At 34.9% G+C, this 25,862-nt stretch overlaps 1 protein-coding gene across 6 annotated transcripts in view; it reads right to left on the bottom strand.

The window, feature by feature from the left end:
- Positions 1-6,050: 6,050 nt before the first annotated feature.
- The window catches only part of Spock3 (SPARC (osteonectin), cwcv and kazal like domains proteoglycan 3), a 350,556-nt gene continuing 330,744 nt past the window's right edge, over positions 6,051-25,862 (bottom strand). For 5 of the 6 annotated variants that reach the window (XM_059244713.1, XM_059244714.1, XM_059244712.1 and 2 more), the window contains 5 exons: positions 24,539-24,658; positions 14,145-14,366; positions 11,110-11,172; positions 10,230-10,367; positions 6,051-7,636 (listed from right to left, as the gene is read on the bottom strand). In XM_059244713.1, coding sequence (XP_059100696.1) covers positions 7,467-7,636; positions 10,230-10,367; positions 11,110-11,172; positions 14,145-14,366; positions 24,539-24,658 — 713 coding nt within the window. In that variant the 3' untranslated portion in view covers positions 6,051-7,466. The remainder of the gene's footprint in view (positions 7,637-10,229; positions 10,368-11,109; positions 11,173-14,144; positions 14,367-24,538; positions 24,659-25,862) is intronic. The other variant, XM_059244715.1, reaches the window with a different exon arrangement.

The raw sequence follows: 25,862 nt of genomic DNA, 5'->3' as shown, positions 1-25,862 counted from the left end.
TTACATCGTCAACTACTCCTGAACATGAGGCCTGCTTGCCCTGGAGTGTTTCTATACCCAGTGTCACTGCATGGGAGAAAATTGATCATTTCCTCTCCAAGAAGGTATAAGTGACAGTTTAGTTGTTAACCTTAATCCTAGTAGCTACATTTTCATTCATTCATTATTCATTCATTCATTCATTCATTCATTCAAATGTTTAAAGTATATAACACAATAAAATATAATAATATAAAACAAAAACTATCCCACTGAAGTTGGATGAGACAAACCAACAGAAGGAAAAGAGCCCAAAAGAAGGCACAAGAATAAGAGATTTACTCATTCACACATTAAGGAATCCCATAAAATCACTAAAGTGGAAGCCATAATATATGCACAGAAGACCTGCTGTCAACTCATGCAGGTCCTGGGCTTACTGCCTCAGGCTCTGTGAGTTCATATGAGTTTTGCTCATGTTGATTTAGAATGCCTTGTTTTCTTGTTGTTCTCCATCCCTTCTTGCTCTCACACTCTTACTGTCTCTTCCTCCATGGGGTTTCCTGTGCTCTGAGTGGAGGGGATTGATCAACACATCCATATTAGGATTAAGTTGGTCCAAGGACTCTCTGTATAATATCTATCTGTGATCAACATTTACCAAACAAGTGATAGCTTGTGCTGGCAAGGACATGGAGTAAGAGGATCATTCATACGTTGTTGGTGGGAATGCAAAATCATAAAGGCATTATGGAAATCAATGTGGTGGTTCTTGAGGAAGTTAGAAATTGATCTACCTCAATATTCAATGAAACTACTCTTGGGCATATACCCAAAGGATGATTCATCTTACCACAGAAACACTTGATCAACCATGTTCATTGTTGCTCTATTCATAATATCTCGAAATTAGAAACAACATAAATGTCTGTCAATGGAAGAACAGATAAGGAAAACTTGGTGATTTACACAATGAAGTATTACTCAACACTTTAAAGAATGAAATTTTCAGGCAAATATATGGAACTAGAAAAGGAAAATCCTGATTGAAGTATCATAGACAAAGAAAGACAAATATGGTGCATATTTGCTTATATGTGAATATTGGTTGTTAAGTCAGTGATAACCAAGCTACAATCCATGGAACCACATAGGGTATGTATAGAGTAAGGGACTAGAGGGAACAGATCTCTGTAGGAAAGAGAATAAATAAGTACACATGGAAGCAGGGCTTGATCAAGTCGGAAGGGGGAGGAGAAAGGGGATTATGTTAGGGAATATGGAAAGAGACAACTGTGATTCTGCTTCTTCCTTGGGATCATTGTCTGCATTGGTCCACCAGAGTGGGGGGAACAGAAGCAGGGAGCAGGGTTCAAGATGGCTGTGGGTACAGATGGAGACATCCTTCTGGGAGACTGGCTTCAAGAGACAGCTCAACATTATTCCAAAGTATAAAGAATATTTAAGATTGGGGAGCCTGGGGACAAGCCCCAATTTGCAATAAGTGGCACACTCCTATCACAAGGCTTAGTATGTGGTGGTAGGATCCTATAGCAGAGCTCCTAGCACAAATCATCTATCAGGGATTTGTGTTAAGATTCAAGCTAAAGATAAATGAGGCATTTGACTTAGAGACAGTTTTCAGATAAGGACAGTCCTCCAGGTCCAGATAAAGGCAGGTAGAGGCAGGAAGATCTGCTGGGGAGGGAGGGAGTTTCCATGTTGCCAAGCAGTTGAGATAAACTGCCAGGCCATGAGAGATTGCAACCTCGACAAGCCAGCAAAAACCTTCCGACACAATTCAATTTAAGGAGTATCTGAGGGGTGGTATGGAAACGTAATAGAACAGAAATGTCCTAAAATATGTATGTATAAGAAGGTGATCTAAATGAAATTGCCAAAGAATGGGAGAGACAGAGTCCCAAGGGTCCATCTCTTGTCTCCAAATGAAGCTTCCAATACCAGGATCAGTTCACATCTAGTTGAGCTGTTGTTGTTCCCAAGGGGGCCCATGGGAACCCTTAAAACAACCCAGGCTATTGCCAAGATTATTTGGTTACTCTCCCCAAAGTGACAGCAAGGTTTCATTAATGAAGGCGACGCCTGCACAATTCACTGAGCATAGCGATGTTGCGTTGGTGCCTACATAGAGCCTTTGCCCCCTACTTTCCATTATCTGGTACAGGAAGGTGTTTTGCATGCTCCCATAAGAGAAACATAAAGAGCAAGAGAACCACAAACTCTTTAACCACAAGGATGATCCTCCTGCAAGATACGCCAGGACAACAATGGCACAAAGTTTGTGGAAGTAGCCAGTGAATAACTGATTTGACTTAAGGCCCACTCCATGAGACAGAACCCATACCTGACACTACTTGGGTGACCAAGAACCTGAGAGTAGATAACCCAGGGACCTGGGGTAAAACCAAATAATACTGGTCTAAAAGAAAAAACAAGATATTGACAAAATGACTTCTAATGACCCTCTGCTGTGGTCATAGATCAGTGCCTTGTTCAGCCATCATCAGAAAAGCTTCCTCCTGCAGCAGATGGGAACAAATATAGAACAGTATGTACTCTTGATCATTGAGCAGTATTTAAGGTTACCATTTTCACACCTTTTCATAGTCTCAGATTTTGTGTTACCTACTCTATCTTGCCTATCTACTATGTGATATACTCATCCTAATAATATATATGATAAGTAAATGTGAATAAATAATTTCATTTTATATCGTATCTCAAAACTGACTGCACTACCCATGTTTTTGACTTTATCTTGAAATTTTCATATATATATATAATTAATGGCCTTTGATCACGTTGACTCTTGCCTAACTCCCTTCCTTCAACTCCCCTCAGCCCCTTCAATGTGTCCCTTTCAATTTCAGATTCTCCCCCTATTTTGTTGTTTTCACCCACTGAGTTTAATTAGTGTTGCCTTTATGGACATGGTGTGGTGTCATCCACTGAGGCATGGGTAACATACCAGTGACTAAACCCAAAGCAAACTAATTCTCCTTCCCTCGGCTGTTGTGGAATAATCTTTTTCTACTCACTGAAGATGTGTTTCTCTGATTGGTTTCATAAAAAGCTGAACAGCCAATAGCTAGGCAGGATTTCAGGGCACAGAGGATGCTGGGAAGAAGAAGGGTAGAGTGGTTTGTGAGGAGACAGGGAGGTAGCATGTAGGAGATGAGGGAACAAGCCATGAGCCACATGGCAGCACATGAATTATTAAAAATGGATTAAGTTATAAGAGCTAGTTAGAAACAAGCTTAAGCTATCAGCCGGGATTTCATAATTAATAAGTCTCCATGTTGTGATTTGGGAGCTGGTTGGTGGGACAGAGAAAGATTTGCAACACCCAGCAGCCATTATCAAGTAATAGCTCCTCTGCTGGGTGTGGGGCCTCAGGACCTCCTCTGACATTCTCTGACCTCTTCTGACATCCTCTTACCTCCTCTGACATCCTCTAACCTCCTCTGACTTCCTCTGACATCCCGTGACATCCTCTGACTTCTTCTGACATTCTCTGACCTCCTCTGATCTCCTCTGATATCCTCTAACCTCCTCTGACATCCTCTAACCTCCTCTGACATCCTCTGGCATCCTCTGACCTTCATGCTGGAATTTTTAATTGGCTCGAACTTGTGTAACCAAATAGCCGAGCTCCTATGTGCAATTGCCATATCCTGTCCAGAAGATAGTATTTCCCAGCTCTCCCTTCTCATCCTTGGATTTCTACATTCTCCCTGCTCACTTTAATATCCCCTGAGTCTTGTGGGGAGTTATTGCTATCAATGTCCCATCTAAGGCAGAGTACTCATAGTTGCTTCTCTCAGCATGTTGAAGTAGGCATGTAAACATTTGTTATGCGGGATGAGTTACTTGATGCTCTTCTCTAATGCTGCTCCCTCTGATTATGCTATCAGCAGAACAAATGAATCAACACCCATGAGTTGTGTTTAACATCTTTAGCTTTGTGAGAAATGCTGCGAAATGGGTGTAGGGAACAAGTTCTCCTAGTACCTATTTTATTGGTTAATCATGATATTTTTATAATGAGTGGATTTGATTCTGTTAAATGATTGGCAGATATCCCACTGTTTTTCTCTTGTCTGCCATTTCTTCACATATCATTTTGATCAACACACACACACACACACACACACACACACACACAATTTGCTAATTTATAGATTTGTGATGTACCAGAAACATTGAATATTTTCATTGAATGTTTCTTCCCTTTATCTTTATTGTTTAGTGTTGGACTGGTTGTAATCTAAAATGTCACATAGTTTTTGATCTGCTATATTTTGAAAAATAGTACCATAAAAATGGAGATTAAAATATTATATTATTTTGCTTTCCTGCCCATGAATCAGAATTCAGCCTAAAGAACAGTAAACCATTGGGTTAATTCTGCCTTCTAGCTAAATATGTTTCGCTAATTCTGTGAACTGGAATGGAGGAATCTTAATCAAATCAATTTTTTTTCTTTTCTTAAATCTGTAAAATACAATTGTTGATTCACTATAGTAGAAAATGCAACTGAGTCATGCTATAGATTAGAAATATATGTATATTTTCCACTTTTAATACTAGAATTTCATGTGCATGACTATTTTGTTCACTGATATATCTCCACTACTAGAATAGTAACTGGTGTAATACAAACATCCAATACTACAGTCTTGGGAATAAATATTCAGGTATGAATGTGCTGAGTTACCAGATACAGTATAAACTACATTTTGGTCAAGGTACTTAATACCTGTCATAAATAAAACTTTTAAGCACATATATTGAATACAAATAATTTATATAACATTTTGTGGTGATTTATTGTGTCCCCCAATATATTGTACACCCTAGTAAAGCTTATCTGAGATTCAGAAGAAAAAGCTAGCCACTATTTTAGACATAGAGGTCAGGCAATGGTAGCACACGTGTTTAATCCTAGCATTCAGGAGGCAGAGATTCATCTGGATCTCTGTGAGTTCAAGACTACACTGGGAACACAGCCAGACGTGGTGGCACATGCCTTAAATTCCAACACTAGTTAACCATAAAGGTCTGGAGGTCTGTGCAGACAGACAGGAAGGGAAGGAGCTGGACAATAAGAGGAAGTGGGGTGGCTGGACAGAGAGAGGAAGTGAGATGGCAGGGACAGAAAGGCATACAGGTGTGGGTATACAGGAAGTAGGTCTCTTTGGAGGCTGAGGGTTGGTAAGGTGAGGTTAGCTGTGACTTGTCCTATTCCTCTGATCTCTTGGTTTTCACCCTGATATCTGGCTCTGGGTTTTTTTTTTTAATTGATAAAACCGTTTAGCAATTCATTTTACAACATTTATTAATCTTAGTAATTTTGTTGCCCTAGGAATTGAACAAACAGCCTTTCAATTCCAGGCAAATGCTATACCATTAAGCTGGACACCCAATACTGTACTCTTTCCAAACTTGAATTTGCTGTTAAATCAGTTGCTTTTCTGGAAATCTGAATGGTGACACTATAAAAAAGCTTAACTTCAAGATTGTGGTTTTAGACTAAATATCTGTATGTAATTTGCTTTATAGTCTTTCATGATAACCTCAAATTAAATTTGATGGTTCATACACATTTTTTCAATAGACAAAGTGATCCAATCATTCTTCAATTACAGTCTTAATATAGAACTTTAGTTGAATGTTTTAAGAAATATGTAACCAAAATAAAATTTTAAATGCTATTCTTTTGGAAAGAAAATTATTTATTTTATAATACATTAACAAACAAACATTAAGATAAACCAACAAACAAAAATAATCTTAACTCTACTCAAGACACTAACAACTCTGGTTTAGTAACTGAAAAAGTAAACTCAAGAAACATTTCTTGGCTCAGTTGTCATGGTATGTTATTTTCCAGAATTATGAAACAAACTAAAAACTCTCCATGCTGGAACATATCCCATAAAATCATTAAGGAGCCACTTACTTTGGTTACAAGATTCTTTATTTTGTAAACTATACAGAAACAGTAAAAAAGAAAATGCATTATAGCTTAAATATTATGTAAAGTCAACATTGAAGTTTTTATTTAGTGTGTAGAAATTAAATGGAACAAGTTCACCAAATTTGTGTTCTATGAATAATAGTCCAGGAAATCTGGAAATTCACTGCTGGAGTGAAAGATACCGATGTGTAAAATTCAACAGGTTTCCCACGTCTATTATGAGCACAAAACTATTGGTCTGATACACCCAAAAGCGGTGGTATGTCAAAATGTCTACACAATTAATTAACATGCTAACTAATGTTTAGTGAACAAAGTAATTTTTGTTACAGTTAAATCTTAAATGCTATTCTTCACAATAATTATAAACAATTTCATATGGGATTATGTAACAATAGAAAAAAAGAAAGAAACATATTCCACTTTCTTCATTCCAGCAGTATCTTTAATAGCAATAATTTGTTAATTATGTGTGCTTAAATATTGCCTAATATCCTATACTGGTATGCATGCTAACCCTTTCTATTTCTATTTTTTTTTGCAAGGCACCATACAACACGTTCTCTAATTCCAGTACTAATAACAAAAATGGCATGATTACAAGATTAAACACAAAATATTATATTAAATAAAAAAACTGAGAATTCATATTTTCAAATTTGACCTTGGGTTAAATAAAATATATTTAATGAAAAGTGGTTGAAATGAATCTTTCTTTTTTCTTTCTAAATGAAAATCTGTACCCAGATTGCTGGTTGGAATATAGAAAAATCTAGAAATGATGCTGTTTAAGAATATTTTTAAAAATCCACATGATACACAATGCAATTTAAGTTGAAAAGTAGGAACAAAAACTAACTTTTAACTTTCAGAATCCATGGTTTTCCATACTTTGCATTGCAAAAAAATATCTAATCATTTCCAGAATAACTTCATAATTAAAGAGATCACCACTCAAATAAGTACTCAATAGTGGTCACTTTGTCTTACCATGAGTCATCTTTCTTAGTATCCCAACCATAAGTTTGGAAGATGCCCAATTTTAATTGAAGTTAACATCATGCATTAATTGACAAAATCCTTGTGGTTCAGGTCATTAGAAAGTTACTATAAATTTAACTTATAAAATCTGTCATAAAAGCAACACATATGATCCCAAGCACACATTCATTTTTATGTTGTTTGTAGAACAATTACATAGTATGTTCTTTTGAAAATTTTGTTATCATAGTCTTCATAACTTTCTATATTCAGGCTACAACCCATATGTGTTTTCTTTTTTTCTAAGGCATATAAAAACCAAAAATTAAATAATTCTTATTTAAACATAATGTTCTATGACTTTAGCTTCAATATTTGAAATAATTATACAAAATATATGTGGGGTTTAGAATCATTTTGTTTAGGGATAAGAAGGAAATTCTCAATATGCTATTATTTTGTAAATATTAAAAATGTAGAATTTGTTGACTTAAGCTGTTGCTGATCAAATATATCCATCATGGTCATCCCCATCATCATCATCATCCCCTTCATCTTCATCATCATCTTCAATATCATCCTTATCATTCATAATGTCATCTTCTTCACCTTCATCATCAGTCCATTCATGGAAATCTCCACTTGCAAAATCTCCAGAGATTTCAAAATCAATAGCTACAAAAGCAAGCACCATATTTACTTGACTAATTAATGAGATGAGTTCTGAGTTATAAAAAATAAGAAAGAAAATTGAAAGGTTTAATAAATCTGTATTTGCTATTTATCTTCTCAATGAAGATAAGAAAAAAACTATACTTGGAAAGAGTATGGTATGTTAAAACTCTCACTTGTTATAATGTTTATGCTCATAGTACTGTGCAATGCAAGGTTTCTAGTTTAGTAAATTTGATCTCACCCCAAATTTTGTAGAATTTCATGACAGACTAAAAATCTTACATACTACTTAGAATTTTACCTGAAAGTATATGATGGGGTGGAAAAATTATCATAGCAAAATATATACTTCCTAAATTTTAAAATCAAATAGACATATTAATGATATTAAAAAACAACTTTATAAATATAATTCAGCTAATGAGCTTGCAATAGGAGCCTGTCCTGGACAATTTCACTATTCATTCCATTTAATCAAATATTTTTTTTTCCTAGAAAATAGTAATTTAGAGATGTCACTTAATTTAATCAAAAAGTTGCAAGGATTTTGTGTTAAAACACCAGAAAAGTATTAGAAGATAGAAGAGGAAAGAAAATTGATTTTTCTAAAGAATCTCTAGAAATAGCCATAGCTTGCTAAAATATTGATGCTTAGTTTAGTGAAACCTGTTGTAATGTGTCATGCAGAATTGAAAGATGATAAACTTGTGTTGATTAAGTCAGCCGCTTAGTGGCATTGATTTTTCTGTTGTTACTAGAGCAACAGAAAATTAATACTCATATTACCTTAAAGTCAGCTATTAATATTTCTAGAGATAGCAAGTCACATAGATTCATTATAACGGTAATAAATATTAAGTCCTCAAATGATACTACCTTTTTAGTTTTCATTCTTATAAATCATATTAGTGTATTTAGATAGTTGATTTCACATTGTACTGAACTTACCATTCATGTCAACAAAAAACTGTTTCTTAAATTCCATGTTCATATATATTATACTTGCAACAGTATAGGAAAACCCAGGAATAAAGTTTCCAAAATAAATTCCTGCTGCCTTATTGAACTCATCTGAAAATAATTTTTATTGGTAGAATAAAAGTGAAAATACTTTATCCATTACTGATATTACAGGCCGATGAAGCCATAAATTATCCAAGCATTTTAAGATGCATATTATAAACATATGTTCTTTAGTTGTTAACACTGTTTAAGGTAGGTGTTGAATCCTAGCTGCTGCTTTGATCATGTAGGTGTAAGGCCCCAACACCAAAATCAAGCTATGAAAACGTTATGGAATAAATAAATGCAAAAGCAGGAAGGGACGGTTATGTAAGTTTACTTGTTATTATTTACTATTTGTTTCTTGTTAAATAATCTTTGTTTATCAGTGTAAAAATTGCATAAGACATGTTATCACTGAGTACTTAATTTTATCATTATTTTAATTGATAGTAGAGAAAATAAAACTCATTAGATCTGCTTCATGGCATTGTTTTAAGTGATTACTTCCCTCTTCGCTGTAATCAATAGCTGACAAACATGAGTAAATGGAGTATGTGTAATTGGGGCTCATTTTAGAGGGTATGATCCGTCATGGCAGGAAAACATGGTGACTGGAGGGACAAGAACAGCTGGAACAATGGGGAGGAGATTTTGAAGTTGTGGCAGATGCATCTTAAAAGGCAAACCAGGAAGGAGAAATTCATACTGAAGCTGGACTGGGACCTAACCTTCAATGTCCATTAAACTACACATTCTACAAGCTCCATAAGCTCTCACATAGCATCATAATTGGGGAACAAATGTTTAATTGTAGCAGCTCGATAGGTTTGTGTTCAATCCAGTATAGGAGTTTGGAGAGTACCGTAATAAGAAGGTTTTTAAAAATAGTTACTTCTCTGTTTAACATAAACACAAACACTGACTTGCTTTCTGGAAAAATTTTTGATAACAATTGGAAAGTGTCAAATACATACAATGCCAAATTCTTATATAATCTCTATATAGACACATAAAATGCATGTTCATAAAATAATTAGAACATCAACTATAACTACCATTTAATATATAAATGATGTTTTCATCCCTAAACATAAGGAAACAAGTAATGTGTTAGTATAATTTATCAGACTTCACAAACTTGAAATTGTATTTTGCTTGGGTTAGCTTCATTTGGTTTGGCTGATGAGGGTCATACTACTCAAATTATTTCCTACAGAGGACTGCAGACAACCATTCCACATGGATCTGCAAATGATATGCCCTATGTTTTACAGACTTAGATTAGAAGAAATGACATCTGCTTTGTCTGTGACAGACATTCTAACTTGATGTAGGAACTGGGATCCAGCTTTTAATCATTCTCTTCAAAATACTTAAATGTGTCTGTTTTGTGTATTTTTATTGTTACTATAGAAGTTTACAATATACAAGGACCAAGCCTCTTTTGCACCCTTAATGTTCACTCTTATTCTACATATTCGATAATCAGAATAGGGTAGGCCTTCATGAAATGCTTGAACAAGTTCATGAGCCTTTGAGAAATTTAACTGCGTGTTAGGAAATTGTACAAAGTGAGCCATTCTCTTACCACAATTGGCAACACCATTTATTCTGGATCCCATGACTTCATTTCCATATCTGTCAACACACCAGCACTGCCCTACACTGCCATGGCATTGTGTTGGCTTGTAGTAACCATCTTCATCACAGAGAGGGATGTACTGTCCTGTGAAATAAATGGTCACACACAAAGAAAAAAGGAGTTGACTAGGAAGGTCTGTTATACTAGGTGGTCATTATGTATTAATGTTCTAAAAGTCAAAACATGATTGATTCTATGCTTATATTAAATCATTCAGAACATTTAGCATGACATACAAGCCCCTCAACTGTCTTATTATTGACAATTTCTTGGTTTTTTTTCCACATTTTTCATTGATATATTACAAAAAATTATCCCATGTCAAGCTGTTTCTCTCCAATATAGTGGTACTTTGCTTATGCTAACTGACATCCTTCTCCATTCCTACACTTCATTTTAAGGCTTAAATATGAAAATATGAAATTATGACTCACACACAAAGTCTTCTCTCTCTCTCTCTCTCTCTCTCTCTCTCTCTCTCTCTCTCTCTCTCTCTCTGTGTGTGTGTGTGTGTGTGTGTGTGTTAAACATTTAACTGCAGAAATAGACATTTGTGCTGATTCTTAAATTTAGTATTTCTTAAATCTCTTTTGTACTGAACAACTTTCAAAATGAACACGATATTAGAGTAATAAAACAGACATTATATCCTTCAAGAGGTGAGGTAATAAAAGTAAGTTCAATGACTTTCCAAAAGTTCATAAATTTTGCTGATGAAATTTAATACAGTCTGTCTTTGTTGGATTAATATTGATTTTATGTTGCTGTTTCCCTGGGGTTATTCATGTAAGCAATAAAACTTCCAGAAGAATGAGCTGCGACTCACCTAGGAACTTCTTTATCCCTTGTCGCTTCTGAATGTTGCTGAGCTCTGTCTGGCAGGGTGGGTCTGAAATGACATTAAACACAACACTTCAAGGATTTAGTTAAGCAAGTAATGTGCACCTGCCAAGCTATCAGCCTCAAGTGTGACTTTTCATTTCACAAGAAGATGCATGCTATCCGTTTGTTGTCATCGTATCACATGGATATATATATATATATATATATATATATATATATATATATATATATATGGACTTCTTGTGATAAACATGTACACAGAAATAGCTATGCATGAATACATGATAGAGTGTAACAATTTACCATGTGCTAGCAATGGTAGTTTTTTCCTGGTATTTTTTAGAATGACTGAATTTGATGAAGAATGAAAATACCATAGATATAGATGATGGAATATACTTAGTTTTTACATTTAAAAGGTCTGCAGTCTAGATTCAATTAATTGCTGACCAAAAAACTAACTCATCTCCCTCTCATTTAACATATATCATAGGATAATAAGAAATCATTTTCAGTATAAAATATTCTATGAAATGGATACTGCTTTTTTCCAGTTACATTGGAAATTTAACCATTTTGTTATTGTATAATGATACTGTTGTACTTTGGTCATTCTAGTTTCTTCAGAGGCTTCAAATGTGAAGTTATTTAAAAAGAGAGTACAATCTAAACTGTCATAAGAGTCAAGAAATAATCTTAGAGTACTCAAGCCATAGTATAAGTATATATTTTGTGTGTTGTATTAACAATTGGTGATTCAAATCAGCACATGTATGTGTAGATAATTTGAATCGTCTAAGTAGTTACAATACAATACATATTATTGAAATTTAGTATACTTGTTCAAAAGTGAATGCCATCAGAACAAATGAACAATTCTTATCCTTGACATAGGTAGAGAATGAAAAACATTATATCTGTCACAGGACATTAAAATATCAAAATAATTCTTACTCTTGTACACTATGTACTCTCAGGAAATAGGTAAAATATATGATGTAATTCAAATAATTTTGAAATTGTTTACTATGCCAAATGCAAAATAATTCACTCATTAAAATGCATAGTAAAAAGAAAGAATAAATAACGTGCTTAAGCTGTTCAGTACCTGAGAATAAAAATATTACATCTTAGGGGGAGAAAAAGGAACTTATTTTTAAATGCTAAGTAATCACTTTAGTGTTGTAGTTTATTTTTAAATTGATGTGATTTAACTTTTCCTTAAAATAAAGACTATAAATCAAAATACACTGATATGTCAAATAAAAATTTTAGTCTCATTGTCTTGCTGGCATGACATTAGCCAAGCTTCCAATTTTATTAAAAAAGTAATGTGCTATAAAGGAGAAATGGATTTCTTGTATTTTCACTAAATAAATGAATTAATTATGCTGATTATGTTAAATAATAAATAAATAAATTATGCTGATATGCATCTGACTCAGTGAATTCAGTTTTGTACATTTGACATGTATGTTCATGTGTAAATATTTTTCAATGCTCATCAATAAACATGGAAGACATATTCTAACAAACAACAAAACCAACATAGCAACTGTTAAAATACAAAAAAGCCTGAAAAATATGAATGAATACATTTTAATGATAATATATTTGAATTTCCTATCTTAGTGTACTTACTGTTTAAAGTATAGTAGCTATTAATGACTAGAATATCAGTTTATGGAGTGTTTGCTTACATAGAATGCATATGTAATCAAGCCAATAATGTGTATTCACAAGTGTGTGGAATTTAAAATATTTAGTAAAGTAATTCAATATTAATTTTTGCTGTTTTTTTATTGTAAATTGTTTTTTAAAGAAAATATATTCTGATTATTTCCCTTCTTCCAGCTCCTCCCAGATACTCCCAACTTCTCCACTGACACAAATCCTTTTATCTTCCAGTGACCTACAGATAGTTTAAGGCCTCCTCCATAGCTAAACATATGGCTGATTTACTTCTTATCAATGTATAGACAATTACTTCCTCCCTAATTACTGAAATATTACTAAATGTACATAATTTACTTAGCAAAGCCATCCTTATAATTCCATATGAAGTATGGTAATAATTGTTACAGTTTAAATATCTTGGTCATTCTTTCATCTTTCATCAAGCCCATACTAGCTGCTCCATATCAACTTGTGTCCTGTTGGTTCAGTTAGCACCAACATAACAATGATTCCTTAGCTTTCTAAATATTTATTATAATGTGAGGAGTTTAATGTGCTTTTCCCTGTGTGCATTTAATACACAACATGATTAAATTCATTCTGAAAGTATGGTTCTAAATTAAAAGTGCATTTTTTTATCTCAGTTAGAGGTGGAGGGGATTTAGGGTAGTACCTGGGAGGAGTTGAAGAGAAGAAAGCGAATGTGACATAATTATATTTTAATTAAAAATATATAATTTATTTTAAAGGGTATACAAACAACATTGCTGCTCTTCCTTTGGTCTCATTTCTTGCAGAGTTCTGGAATACTCTTTCACTAGCGAATTTTTAACAAGCTAAACTATTTGGGAAAGATTGAAAGACTAAGTAATTTTGAAAATAAAATGAGTAAAAATAACTTCATGGTGAATGCCGTTGTTCATGCGACTCATTTAATAAGATCACAAAATGGAACATTAAAACTCCACAGTACAGTGATAAAAACCCCATTTATTTTACACTGCGGGCAAAGCAGATAGCAAATTAATTTGAATGACTACTTTTAATATCTATGTTCTCATAACTCTGTGTGCTGCTTGCTGGTTCATAATGGAAACTATAATGAAATACATTAATATAAAATATTAATTACTATTTCCATCTTATTTAGAATATTTGTATCTTCAGCACAATTATTTTGTTCAATATGGTGCTTATTTGTTCTTTCATTAAACATTCAAATTAGAAAAAGTGTACTAAAATGAGCGAGGCATTGGTTAGTGTTAATATTTTCATAATGAGGGGAAATATAAAATTTGAAATGCAGGGCAACTAATTCCACTGTCGTAGCCTCACTTTTACCTTGCTGTCTCTGGAAGCAGTAGCACCATTCATTGTTAGATATCAAACTATCCTTGTACGTGTCACAAGAATTGAAGAATGCCTTGGTGCACTGTTCATTCTTATCAAGATAGATGCTCCCAAGCTCTGACTGGTCCAATAGCAGGTCGTAGTTTGTGTCAAGTCTATTAAACATCCAGCCAAGTGAATCCTTGCAAATTGGCAAAATACTGGTATCGAATCCTACATGCAAAGAGAACATGATTAGCTCAGTAGGCAAGAAACCATCGCCAGAAAACAAAATAAATCACCCAAGTGGGCAAGATCAGAGTGAAAGTCCTGGGGAGTCATAAAAGCAATATTTTAACTTCAACTGGAGAAATTTGCTTCCAAGTACATTAGGCTTAAATATATCCATCTGTAGTTTTAACTAACCACACAACATGTGTCAATAATTAGTCATCATTCAACGGAATGTGGTATTGCAATTATATGTTACTTATGCTAGTCACTGTTTATGCTTCTAAGATACTTACTAGAGCACCATAAATTCAATATATTATTAGACATCAAAATCTGGTGAAATCCATTTTCATATGAAGAAATGAGGAATACTGTTTCCACAAAATCCTTACTAACACATACCAGATAATAATTCCCATATACTCTGTGTCTTGGTAAAACTATGATGAATATAGCATTGTACACAAAACCGTTAACAAGAGAAGGAATAGCTGTGATGCAATATTACTTATTCTGACATCAGCTTCTTTTGTGCTGGTTTTTACAATTACCCACGTGCTATAATGGAAAGCAGCAGGGTGCACTGGGGGGAGTGGGGTTCATGAAATGGCAGGACTGGGTTGTATCCAAGCTAGGTGCTACTACACATGGATCATCCACTAACCTCACTGAAGCAGGAAGTCCTAAATTTCATCAAATGCCACCAGTGATTTGAACCATTGAGATATTACCCCAAAATTATATAAAAAAAATGTACAATTCCTCCAACTAGAGATAGGATGTGAGTCCTTGCTTATATGAGATAGGAAATACCGTACAAGTTAATAAGAAAAATCCAATTAAAGCTCTTCATGAGTTGCTAAAGCCTGAGGAGGGCTACCACAAGAATAAGTAACTTCTGGAAGCCACATAAAGAAGTTCATTCCCTTTATGGATGTCTTTCCACAGGGCTCAGGAGAAAATCTTAAGGAATGCAAGGCAGGAACATAGAAAAAGTAAACTGAGAATCAAAGGTGGTTATGGAGAAAGGATGAAGGTACATTCACCAGCATTTTTATCTTCTATAGAATTCCTTAATTTCTTAGAAAAGAGATGAATATCATGCTACTCTCCTTCACCCAGAGAATATGAAATGATTCTATCATTAAGAAAAACATAGGAAAATATCTTGAGTGCTGAGTGATAGAGGGTTCAGACACTGAGGAGGGTCAGGGTCTCCAGAGAAAACTAGGGAAGAAGGAGACAGCAAAGACTGCAAAAAAGGTTTGGGCTATCACCAAACAGCCTGATATAGAAGTAATTAAGTTGACGGAGTTAAAAGGAAGGATGTGAGTGAGATAGGAGAGATGGCTGGGGAACAGTGGAGAGATCTCTACCACTAATGAAACGGATCCAATCATAGAAGAATCTTACAGACCACAATACTTGACAAATACCAAGCAAATAAATCACAAATAAAAACTTGACACATTATAGTTATATTGGAACAAATGACAATGAGCAATTTTTAAAAGCAGCTGGAAGCAAAATCCATGTTCCTGGTGAGCAGCTGTTCTCAGCCCGTGGATCTTTACCCCCACAGGAGTCACATATCAGACACCTACATTACAATTCACAACATTAAACTACCACAAATAGTTATGGTTTTGAGTTATTTTGTTTACACTTAATTTATATATTTCCCTTGGTTTTAGATATTAATTCTTAAATATTTCAAGATACCTACTAGTCAAATATTTAATTTTTTTCCTGAAGTGGTAATTTGCCTTGTTCATTTTGCCATTATGACTGGGGTAAGATGAAATTACAAAGTTGTTTTAGATTTTCATTCTCCTAATTGCTAGAGATGATGAACAATTTAGGGAGATATTTGTTAGTCTTTACTTCAAACTAGGTTCAGATTCTTAGATAAAATTATCCTGAAGACAATAAATGGTTTCAGTTAGGAAGAAAGGTATCCTTTTTGTTAAAAATAATACAATTGACAAAGTTTCTTTACTCAGTAACCAGAAATCTATTATAATTATAAATCTTCCTATGGACTCCAAACTTGCTGGGCATAATGCTAGTTCCCACTGTTTGGGATGCAGTGTTCCTAAAGATCAGAATGTGCCCACAGTTTACTGTGTGGCCAGGCCAATGGAGTCATTTCCAGAGGAATGAAGTAATGTAATAGTTGTACTACATTAAGTAACTTGCATATGTATTTATTTTATAATTGTACATTAAAATACATAGGATAATAGAATTTCAAACTACATATGTTATTTGATCAAAATTAAAGCATCACTACTTTAGGATAATACCTTAGTAGTGCTATGGTACATAGTTAAATTTCATTATAGAGAAAGTTACATCTTCCTAATAAAAGGAAAGAATGCCAGATGTCTCAGTAGTTAGAATCACCAAAATAAGCAATGATCTGGTTGTTTTATTTTATTACTTGAAATGGGGAAAGAAAATTTATCTACTAACTTTCATCTTTGTTTTCAATAGATGAATTTCCCTATTATACCTAGAAGGCTCCTATTTCGTTAAAATGGGCCATTATTTTTAAGCCATCTGATTCCAAATTCAATCTTCCTCTCAATGTGATGACAGCATGACACAAAGTGAATAGTATCTTGGTAAGAAATTAGAATGCCTTCATATACCCTGGGGGTTGAAGTAATTCCATCATTTTCTCTCACTGTGAAGAACATTTGGTGTGTGAGAAGCAGTGGAAGACATCATCCAAATCTGAGAGTAATGCTCTTTATCTGAGGATTTTGCATATGATGCTCATCTCCAATATGCTTTCCAAGTTGATAAAAGGGAAATTAACGCCATTCTACTTTCTTAGTACAAAACAAACTCTATTACAACCCATTAAAAGGATTCCCAGCATAGTCCTTTTGCTATTAGTTTGTTTTTTAATTTAAAGAATAAAATAATGAAAATCTTGGCATATAAGTCAAACTCACAAGTTACAAAGGCCTCAAACTAACAGTATCCTTGAAATCATAATACAACAAAAAGAAAGGAACTCTACTTCCCTCAGCTGACATCATAAAGTCCATGTGTTTTTAGTATCCAATTTCCCTTCTATGGGTATTATTTTCAGTGCTTGGATTAGTTATATTCAAATATATATATTCATGAAGCCTTTCTCTTATATGAAAATTATAACAAAGATCTTTAAAACTTTATCAATTTGTTCAATTTTTTAAAAAAGTTATGATATTTTTGACATTTTGTTGATTAAACCAATATACTGTGAAATATTTATAATAATAAAGATTCAAACAAAGTGTTCCTTTTCTACATTGGCTTATAATCCTTATATCAGGGCTGTGATAAGATTTGGTCAGCTAAACATCAGGTTAGTGTTGTCCTAATCGAAAAACCTACTATTATCACCTGTTTCAAAGTTATATCATAGAAGCAAGCTGTGTAACTCATGTAAGACACTCAACAAAGTTGACTGATAGTGAGCAAGTCAGTCAGACAAGCAACTTCTCCATTCTTCTTGCAACTGCATTTCATATTCAGGGTGTCATCATATTTAAAGGAATCAAACATCTTCACACTTAAGGCCCAGCACATGACTTGACTTCTGTCCAGTTTCTGACAGAGCTGTGCCCATCTGCTAGTGGATACCATTGATTGTGTTAGTTACTTTTCTCATTGCTGTGTCAAAGCATCTGCCAACAGCAATGTGACGGGAAAAGGGAGTGTTTTAGCTTGTAGATTGAGGGTATGGTCCATCACAGCAGGGGAGGTGTAGTACCATAAAGCACTTCTAACTCTGGGGCAGGAGGAGGAATTGTTCATATTGTGGCCACAATCCAGAATGAGAAAGAGACACTCAGCTCCCTTATCTTTCTTTTCTTTATTCGGTTCAGAGCCCTAGTTAATGGAGCAGTGTTACACATCCAGGGTAGGACGACTTCCTTTCTTAAGTTAAATATCTCTGGAAATGCCCGCAGAGAGGTGTGTCTCACAGGTGGCTTTAAATCCAGGCTAATTTATAATAAAGATTACCAACAAGTCCATCCTGTGTCACCTTCACAGTCAAAGAGATCACTTTTAAACGGATAAAATTTCTCCCTGTTCCACCAAATGCCTCCTAGTGTAGAATGTGTTTAGCTTGTTCAAAAGCCCACATATTTGTTATCAGTCTCAAAGACTGTTCAAAAGTTCTCAGCAGAAGTCACTCCCTCGACTCAAGGCTAACTCTTAACTAGGAGTTTACGTATGGTTGCATGCATCTACCTCTAACACCCAATGGAACAGGACTGGTTAGTACCATTACAAAATGAGGAACAGGAGCATAGCCAAGAAAGACTAGACGGCAGCAAGACTAAAAGCCAGCAGGGAAAATGCCCAACCCTGCAGCTCCATATCTGCATCTGAGAATTGTGATGGCTTCACATGGGTGCCAGTTCTGCCACATACAACCTACATTGCCCTCTCTGCTCTGGCTCTCTCGCCATTCCTACTGTTTTCCTGGACCCTGGAAATTCCAGCATCCTGGTAGCTTCAATGAAGCATAGTTGTCATCTTCATAGAATGGCCTCTCAAGGCCTCCTTCTAGGGACTATGACCTTGTACTTGAACTCCCGGCTTTACCTTTCTGGAGCATCCAGAACTCTTACATTGTGTATCTGCACTGTTGGCCCCATGTGGACAATGCATCCAAGTTCACCTAATAGCTCAATATCCAGTCTGGTTTCCTGTTATCACAATTAGAGTGGTCTGAGAAACTTGGAAACCGGTTCCTTAAAAACATTTCCCTGTATGATCATTTTTGAAGAGAAAACTTGTTCAGCAACATTCTCAATTCAGGCTCTCTTCTTTAAAATGAGTACGTATTCTCAGCAGTTGGAGGCTTTGATAGTTTTTACCCTAGATTACCTTTCCCATGGGGCCAATGAGAAACACCAGGTTTATTTTCAATGGCACTGATCTCTTTAACAAGTGCGACTAACTCTTCTGAACTCAACTGGTCTGCAATTTTAAACTTGCTCCTGCTCTTTTCCAAATCAGATTATACATTTTCCATATTCGTCTGACCTCTTTCTTCATGGATCTAAGCGTGCTGTGCAATAAGCATGCCACGGCCCGGTTGTTGTGCCATCTTGACATTGCCTCCATGGAAAGGCAGAGTCCACTATTTTCTAATTAATCCCCATTCAAAATTTCAAAACATGGCTATAACATACTCAAATGCTTCAGCAGAATGCAACCTGGATAGTGTCTAGCTGAGACAAATACATGTCTCAAAGGAAAATTAGAAATAATGAAGCAAATACTGTTTTATAGTTATTCTTCTTTGTTTGGTCAGTAAGCCATGCATTTCAGCACTTTCTTGCATTTTTGCTCCACAATTTATGTTAATATACTTAATATTAACAAGAAAATATACCTACATTGGAAGTTACACCTAGCAGAAATGACTAGAGACTTTTATTGGAATAGAATGAATTTCTTCAGTTTATAATTTTAATTCCTACCCAGGGATATCTACTTGTATTCACCAAACAGCAACACAAAAAATAATTTCATGGAACTCAGTTTGAAGCAACAGCTTAAACAAAACTTAGAGGCAAGATGGCATTTTTCTGCTCTATGCTGTGTACCATGTAACTTTTCCATATTAAAGTTGGTTATTTGATATAGAGTGTCCTGTTTCTCACAAATGTGACAAATGCAGCAAGCTTCTCTGCCATGGTCAACTGCAAGCCATAATCATTAGTTCCACAGACAAATGGATATTGGAATCTATCAACATATAAAGATCCCCCTGCTGAGACAGCAAAATGCTTTTTCATGTATGTTTTAGATACGTTAGGGGGTTTTGTATATGAAAATGATATTAGCAAATTAGATAAAATCTCTTAAGGAAAGCTTTACTGTAAATAACTACACATAAATTTATACTATATAAAGTACATCTATAAATTACATCTTCCAAATTAAAAAAATAAAATAAAATCATTACTTTCAATTTTTCATATGAACAATAATCCAAAGGTTATAAAAATTCAGTTTCTATAATTTAAATCAATGCTGGCAGTTTAATATTATTTAACTAAAAACAACTATAGATTTAGAATGAATAGCATACATTGTTAAGTATATGTTGTTGCTGATTTGGGATTTATTTTATTAAAGAATATTTAAAAGTACTGATCAAGTTCATCAAAATTAAATTTGCTAGATGTTTATAATTATACAATTGTTATCCAAATAAATAAAATTTATTCTTAAGTAGCTACTTTTATTAAGCTAACAGCAAATAATTTCTAAGATCCTTATTAAGTTGAAATCATGTTCTTAAACTAGCTAGCCAACTATCAGCTATTTTTTAATGGACAAAATACAAAAGCATGCATTTAAATGCACATATTTTATGTCTCTTTTATGGCCTGGAGAATGCATACTTGGCTCTGTGAATAAATATGCTTATTTTATCACATTAAAGAGACATACTACAAAAAAGCATATGGCTATATAAAGTACAAAATGTATATTCACAAAATCTACTGAAATTGCTGATGCCTAATATGTTATAACTATCTGCATCGTATGTCTCTCTATAAAATAAGAGAAATACTGAAATTAAAACATTACGCAAGTCTGACTCTTCCAGAAAAATAACTATATATAAGATATATGACATTGTTTTGTTAAAGAAATCATTTATGCTAAAATAAAATGACATATTTCTCCAAAACATGTGAGGCAAAATTAAAATGCATGAAGTGCTAGAACAGACTTCTAAAACCTTCTTCTTGGTCAATGATGGTTATTATTTAAGGATTCATACATTATATACATATATATACATATATACATACATACATACATTTATATATATACAAAATAAAAGGTTATCATGCTATAAAACTAGAATTAATTTTTCCTTCTATTGAAATGATAAAATTTTTGAGTTTTTTCTCCTGTTTAAAATATATTGTAAATTCAGTTTTTCTAGTTTTGTGTGTAAAATACATAGAAGACCATAAGAATGTTCCAGAATATTTTTCTAGACTTTATGTTAATGTCATAGTTAATTATTAAAAGACCATAATACCTGAATTCTGCTCATTGTCATATGAAAATATCTAGATCAAGCCAAACTGTGTGCTTTAAATTTTTAACTGCATTTAATTTACTGTGGTGTACCTGAAAGAGTATCTATGCAATGTTTAAATAGATTAATATTATGAAAGAAAAATAAAAACTAATAGAAGATTGGGTAGGACTTGGAGCCTGTGCCTCTTGCCTTTTTCCCAGTTCTTTGTAAAGAGAAAACAGGAGAGATAGTTCAAAAACCAAGATCAACAAGAAGGAGACAGAAACCTGCTGTTTCAGAACTGGTTAACAAAATAAGGCTAGGACACTGGGAAGGATTCCTTTAGGGGAATGTCAAGATTCGGAGTGAAGAAGAAATCTGACTCCTCTCTTTTGGTCTTTGTTTTGCAAGGGGAACATTCTTGGCAAATACATTTTTTATTGACTTCTTAAGTAATCCTGTGCAATCCCATTTTTTCCCTTTCTTTTGCAGAGATACTCAACTGTAGAAGAACTTCCTGTAATTCCATTACCATATTCACAGTCTCAGGACATTTCTTGAATGAAAATAGTACTTAGGAAGCTGGATAACACCAGGCACCTTGCTGAGCTCTCCAATTCTCTGTTGGTGTACTTCTAGATTTAGAGGAGAGACTGGTCTGAACTCAAATTCAAAGAACATCTTTGAAAATGTGCCCTATTAGCCTTCATCGCCTAACTGGTGGAAGCAGATGCAGAGATCCACAGCTAAGCACCAGGCCAAGCTCCAGGAGTCAAGTCGAAGACAGGGAAGCAGGATTCTATGTGCAAGGGGCATCAAGATCATGCTGGGGAAATCTACAGAGACAATTGAACCTAGCTGGTGAGAACTCATGAACTTTAGATCAGCAGCTGTGGAGCCTGCATGGGACTGGACTAGGCCTTCTGCATAAGCGAGACAGTTGTATAGCTTGGTCTGTTTAAGGGCCCCCTGGCAGTAGGATCAGGATCTATGCCTGGTGCGTGAGCTGGCTTTTTGGAGCCCACTACCTATGGTGGGACATGCAGGAGGAGGGCCTTGGACCTGCCTCAACTGAATGTACCAGGCTTTGCTGACTCCCCGTGGGAGGCCTTACCTTTGGGTGGGTTGTGCATGGGGAAGGTGCAGGGGGGGGAGTGCAGGGTGAGGAGGGTGGGGAGTGCGGAGGGTGGGAGGAGGCTGAGGGGGGAGTGGGAGGAGGGATGAGAGGGAGATCTGTGCTTGGTATGTAAAATGAATAAAAAGATTTACTAATAAAAAAAGGAAATGTTTTATTCAAGAATATATATTCAGGCGATCATTGTGGATATGCATACTTTAAAAAAATCAATATGAAAGGGTCTGGAAGGACCTTCCCCAAGTCAGAAGTTTTATTCAGAATGGAGAATTAGAGGAACTTAGTTGTTATTACTATAAAGTAAATTCAGACTGAAAGATGACAGAAAGCAACTAACACTGTCCAAATTTTTATAGTACAGTCAAAGACAAATGCCAACAACTCTCCTAAAGTTTTGGTAAATATTATAATTTGTTTCTGAAAATTGTAAGAAAAAATGTATTTCCATAGTTGATTTTAATTTTCACATGTATTAAATCATCTTCGAAATTAAGATTCATAAATATTTAAAGTTGGGATTGTGGAAAATGGCTCAATTAGAGGAAAGTTAAGAAAGATATTTTAGAAAAATATGAATATTACAGAAAACTACGTGACATTACTGTCATCTGGACAGAAACTGCGTATTGATGGTTTTGAAGAGAAATGGAGCTCTTGTTCATCATGGTAAACAGTGAGGGGCACATGTTGGAAAATTCTTTGCCAGCTAAGACACAGAACTCATATTGTTACTTCTTCCATTTTTTTCCAGCCTCTTAGGAAAAAATCAGCTTTCTGATCTTTTAAATATTCAGCCATGTTTCAATATTATTTCTAAATACATTAAATAAAAACACTTATATTTCATATAAGTGAAATATTAAATTATTCATAGCAATACCTCATTTCTCTTGTCAATTTCCACACCAGTTTGTTATTTTTTTCTGGTGTAAGAGCCAAAGTTATGTTTTAAGTTTTAATTATTGTGCCTAAGAGATTCATGAAGCCAAAATGCCTCTAACCTATAAGCCCCTTGCCCAAGGACATATACTTCCTGAAACGCTGGAGACTACTGTTTATTGAAGATAAGAAGACACTTGTTGTCAGTTTCCTAAACAGATTTGTTTGACCCAACTGCACTGTATGTGCTTACTCACATGTAGGAGGGAGGTACATAAGCAGCATGCATGTCAGGATGTATGCTTGTCCCTGACTGGAAGTAGGCAGGAAATACGTCAGGATGTAGGCTTGCTACTGATCAGACCTTATGGGTTTGCTTTTCTAAGGCTCTGCAAAATGTGATGCATTGTCCTTTTCTGGGAACCATGAAACGGACCAGGCCAGAGTCCATCATCCTAGGCAATATTTAATTAAAGCTTCCTCCAACTCGGCTCAAAAATTGTGGTGGTGGTCTTGTTCTCGACCTGTGGGACTAAAATCTGGTGTAACAGCTAAAAGCTGTACTAGCCAAATATTCTGTGTGAAACTGACTTTTAAGGAACTTATATATCCACTTCACACAGGACAAAATTAAACATGTCATCACCATCCAGATGAATCTATGTATGATCTCTAAATAGTAACAAAAGCCTTTTGTTTTATATCCTCCTACACATAGAGCTTTTTTACATTCCTCTATTTTATTTCTTCTTCCTTTCTTAATTTTTAAAGCATCTTGTTATGTAGCTCATGGGGCCTTAAACTCATACTCCTGCCTCAGTCTCCAAAATGGTATTTCAGCCATGTACCACCATGGCTGGTAACAGTTCTAACTAGAACATCAATGCTCTGAAGACACAATCCTCATGCCTAAGTCAGAGTTGACTTTATTTTATTTTCTTACAAACTACTGTAGAGGTCCTTTGAAACAATGTGCTTGATTTTGTTCATAGTGTAGCTAAAGGATAAATGTTGACAAGCATATTTATTCTGAGAGGTTCAATAGATGTAGGTCACCATCTTCAAGATAATAGCTTTATCCAATTTAAAAAATCTTACTGCTTCTCTCAGGCCTCAGCAGTGATTTTGTCTTCTTATTTTGGCTCCCACTCTCATGAAGGGCCTTGAACCAGTCTCGAAGTCTGTTTGCTACTTCTCTGAATTCCAGGTCGCTGCAGGCTAAAGACAGAGAAATAATGTAGGTGTTTAATAATAATAAAAATCTAGTGGGATACCTGATAGTCTCCTGCTGTAAGAATCCAATTTCCAGTTTCCCATGTGGACTACAGAAGTGGTTTCTGCCCCTATAAGAGGCTGTATCCTGCTGCAAGCCACAGGAAAATGTAATAAAACCCAGATACTATCACAAAAGCTACTACTTGGAAAAGTCAAGGATATTTTTGAAGGTCAAGTAATGGCTTAAGAAGTCTTGGTGATATTTTAGCTTTTGTATATATATTAGCTGGTTCCTAAAATGATTTTCTTGTATGCTTCCAAGAACTCCTAACAGTGTATTTATCTAAAATATCTATCAATCATCCAAGACCAAATGATCTCCTGAACCTGTCTTCTAGCTTTATTTCTTGTGCAATATAAAGTGAGACTCTGCTTTTTTATACAGCCTTACTAACAATATAGACCCTTAACTTGTTACCTAACCACTTCTAGGAATGTAGTTTGAGCATACACATTCCCTTTTTCTGATATACTAATTGATCATTAGCTCTCAGTTGACCTCCTCCTTTATCACTCCCCTTTTGGGTTGTAAAAAAAAGCCTGACAGTCACTGCCTGAGGAAAATTGTTACCTGCCTTTATGACCCTGTAGGAATTCAAGCCTGGTGACCTGGCTGGAGAGGTAGGATTGCTATTGCTTGGGTTTATAACTGACAACCCTAGAGAATTTGAGGACAGAGAACTGAGAGGTATAAGGAGACTTAGAGGAGGATTTGAGGGAGAACTTGAGGACAAGATGGAGAAGAGAAAAGAGAATGGAATAATTAGATGGGTAAGAACTGGAGAGGAACAAACTAGGGTGGCGAAGAACTAGATTGAAGGGCTAGAAGAGAGGACTAGAGGAACGAGATAGAAGATGAGGAAGAGCCAGATGGGGAAGAACAAGATGAGAAAGAAGGAGATGAGAGAAGAGCTAAAATGGGGAAGAACTAGATGTATGAGAACCTAGATGGGGCAGAACTAAGATGAGAGAATTAAGATAGAACTTAGACAGGACAGCAGATAAATGTAGAGAGAAATCAGGCAAGAAAGGAGCTAGGCATGAGAGGAGAATAGAAGCTGTGTGGAGAGAGAACTGACAGAGAATAATAAAGTGTACGGACTAGGAGTTTTGTGTACATAGTTTCATTTCTTTTCATCAAAGATTA

This window comes from Peromyscus eremicus, chromosome 17, assembly GCF_949786415.1.
Source record: "Peromyscus eremicus chromosome 17, PerEre_H2_v1, whole genome shotgun sequence".
Lineage (NCBI taxonomy): Eukaryota > Metazoa > Chordata > Mammalia > Rodentia > Cricetidae > Peromyscus > Peromyscus eremicus.
Note: the sequence above shows the minus strand (reverse complement) of the source record. Positions and strands in the feature narration are given on the sequence as shown.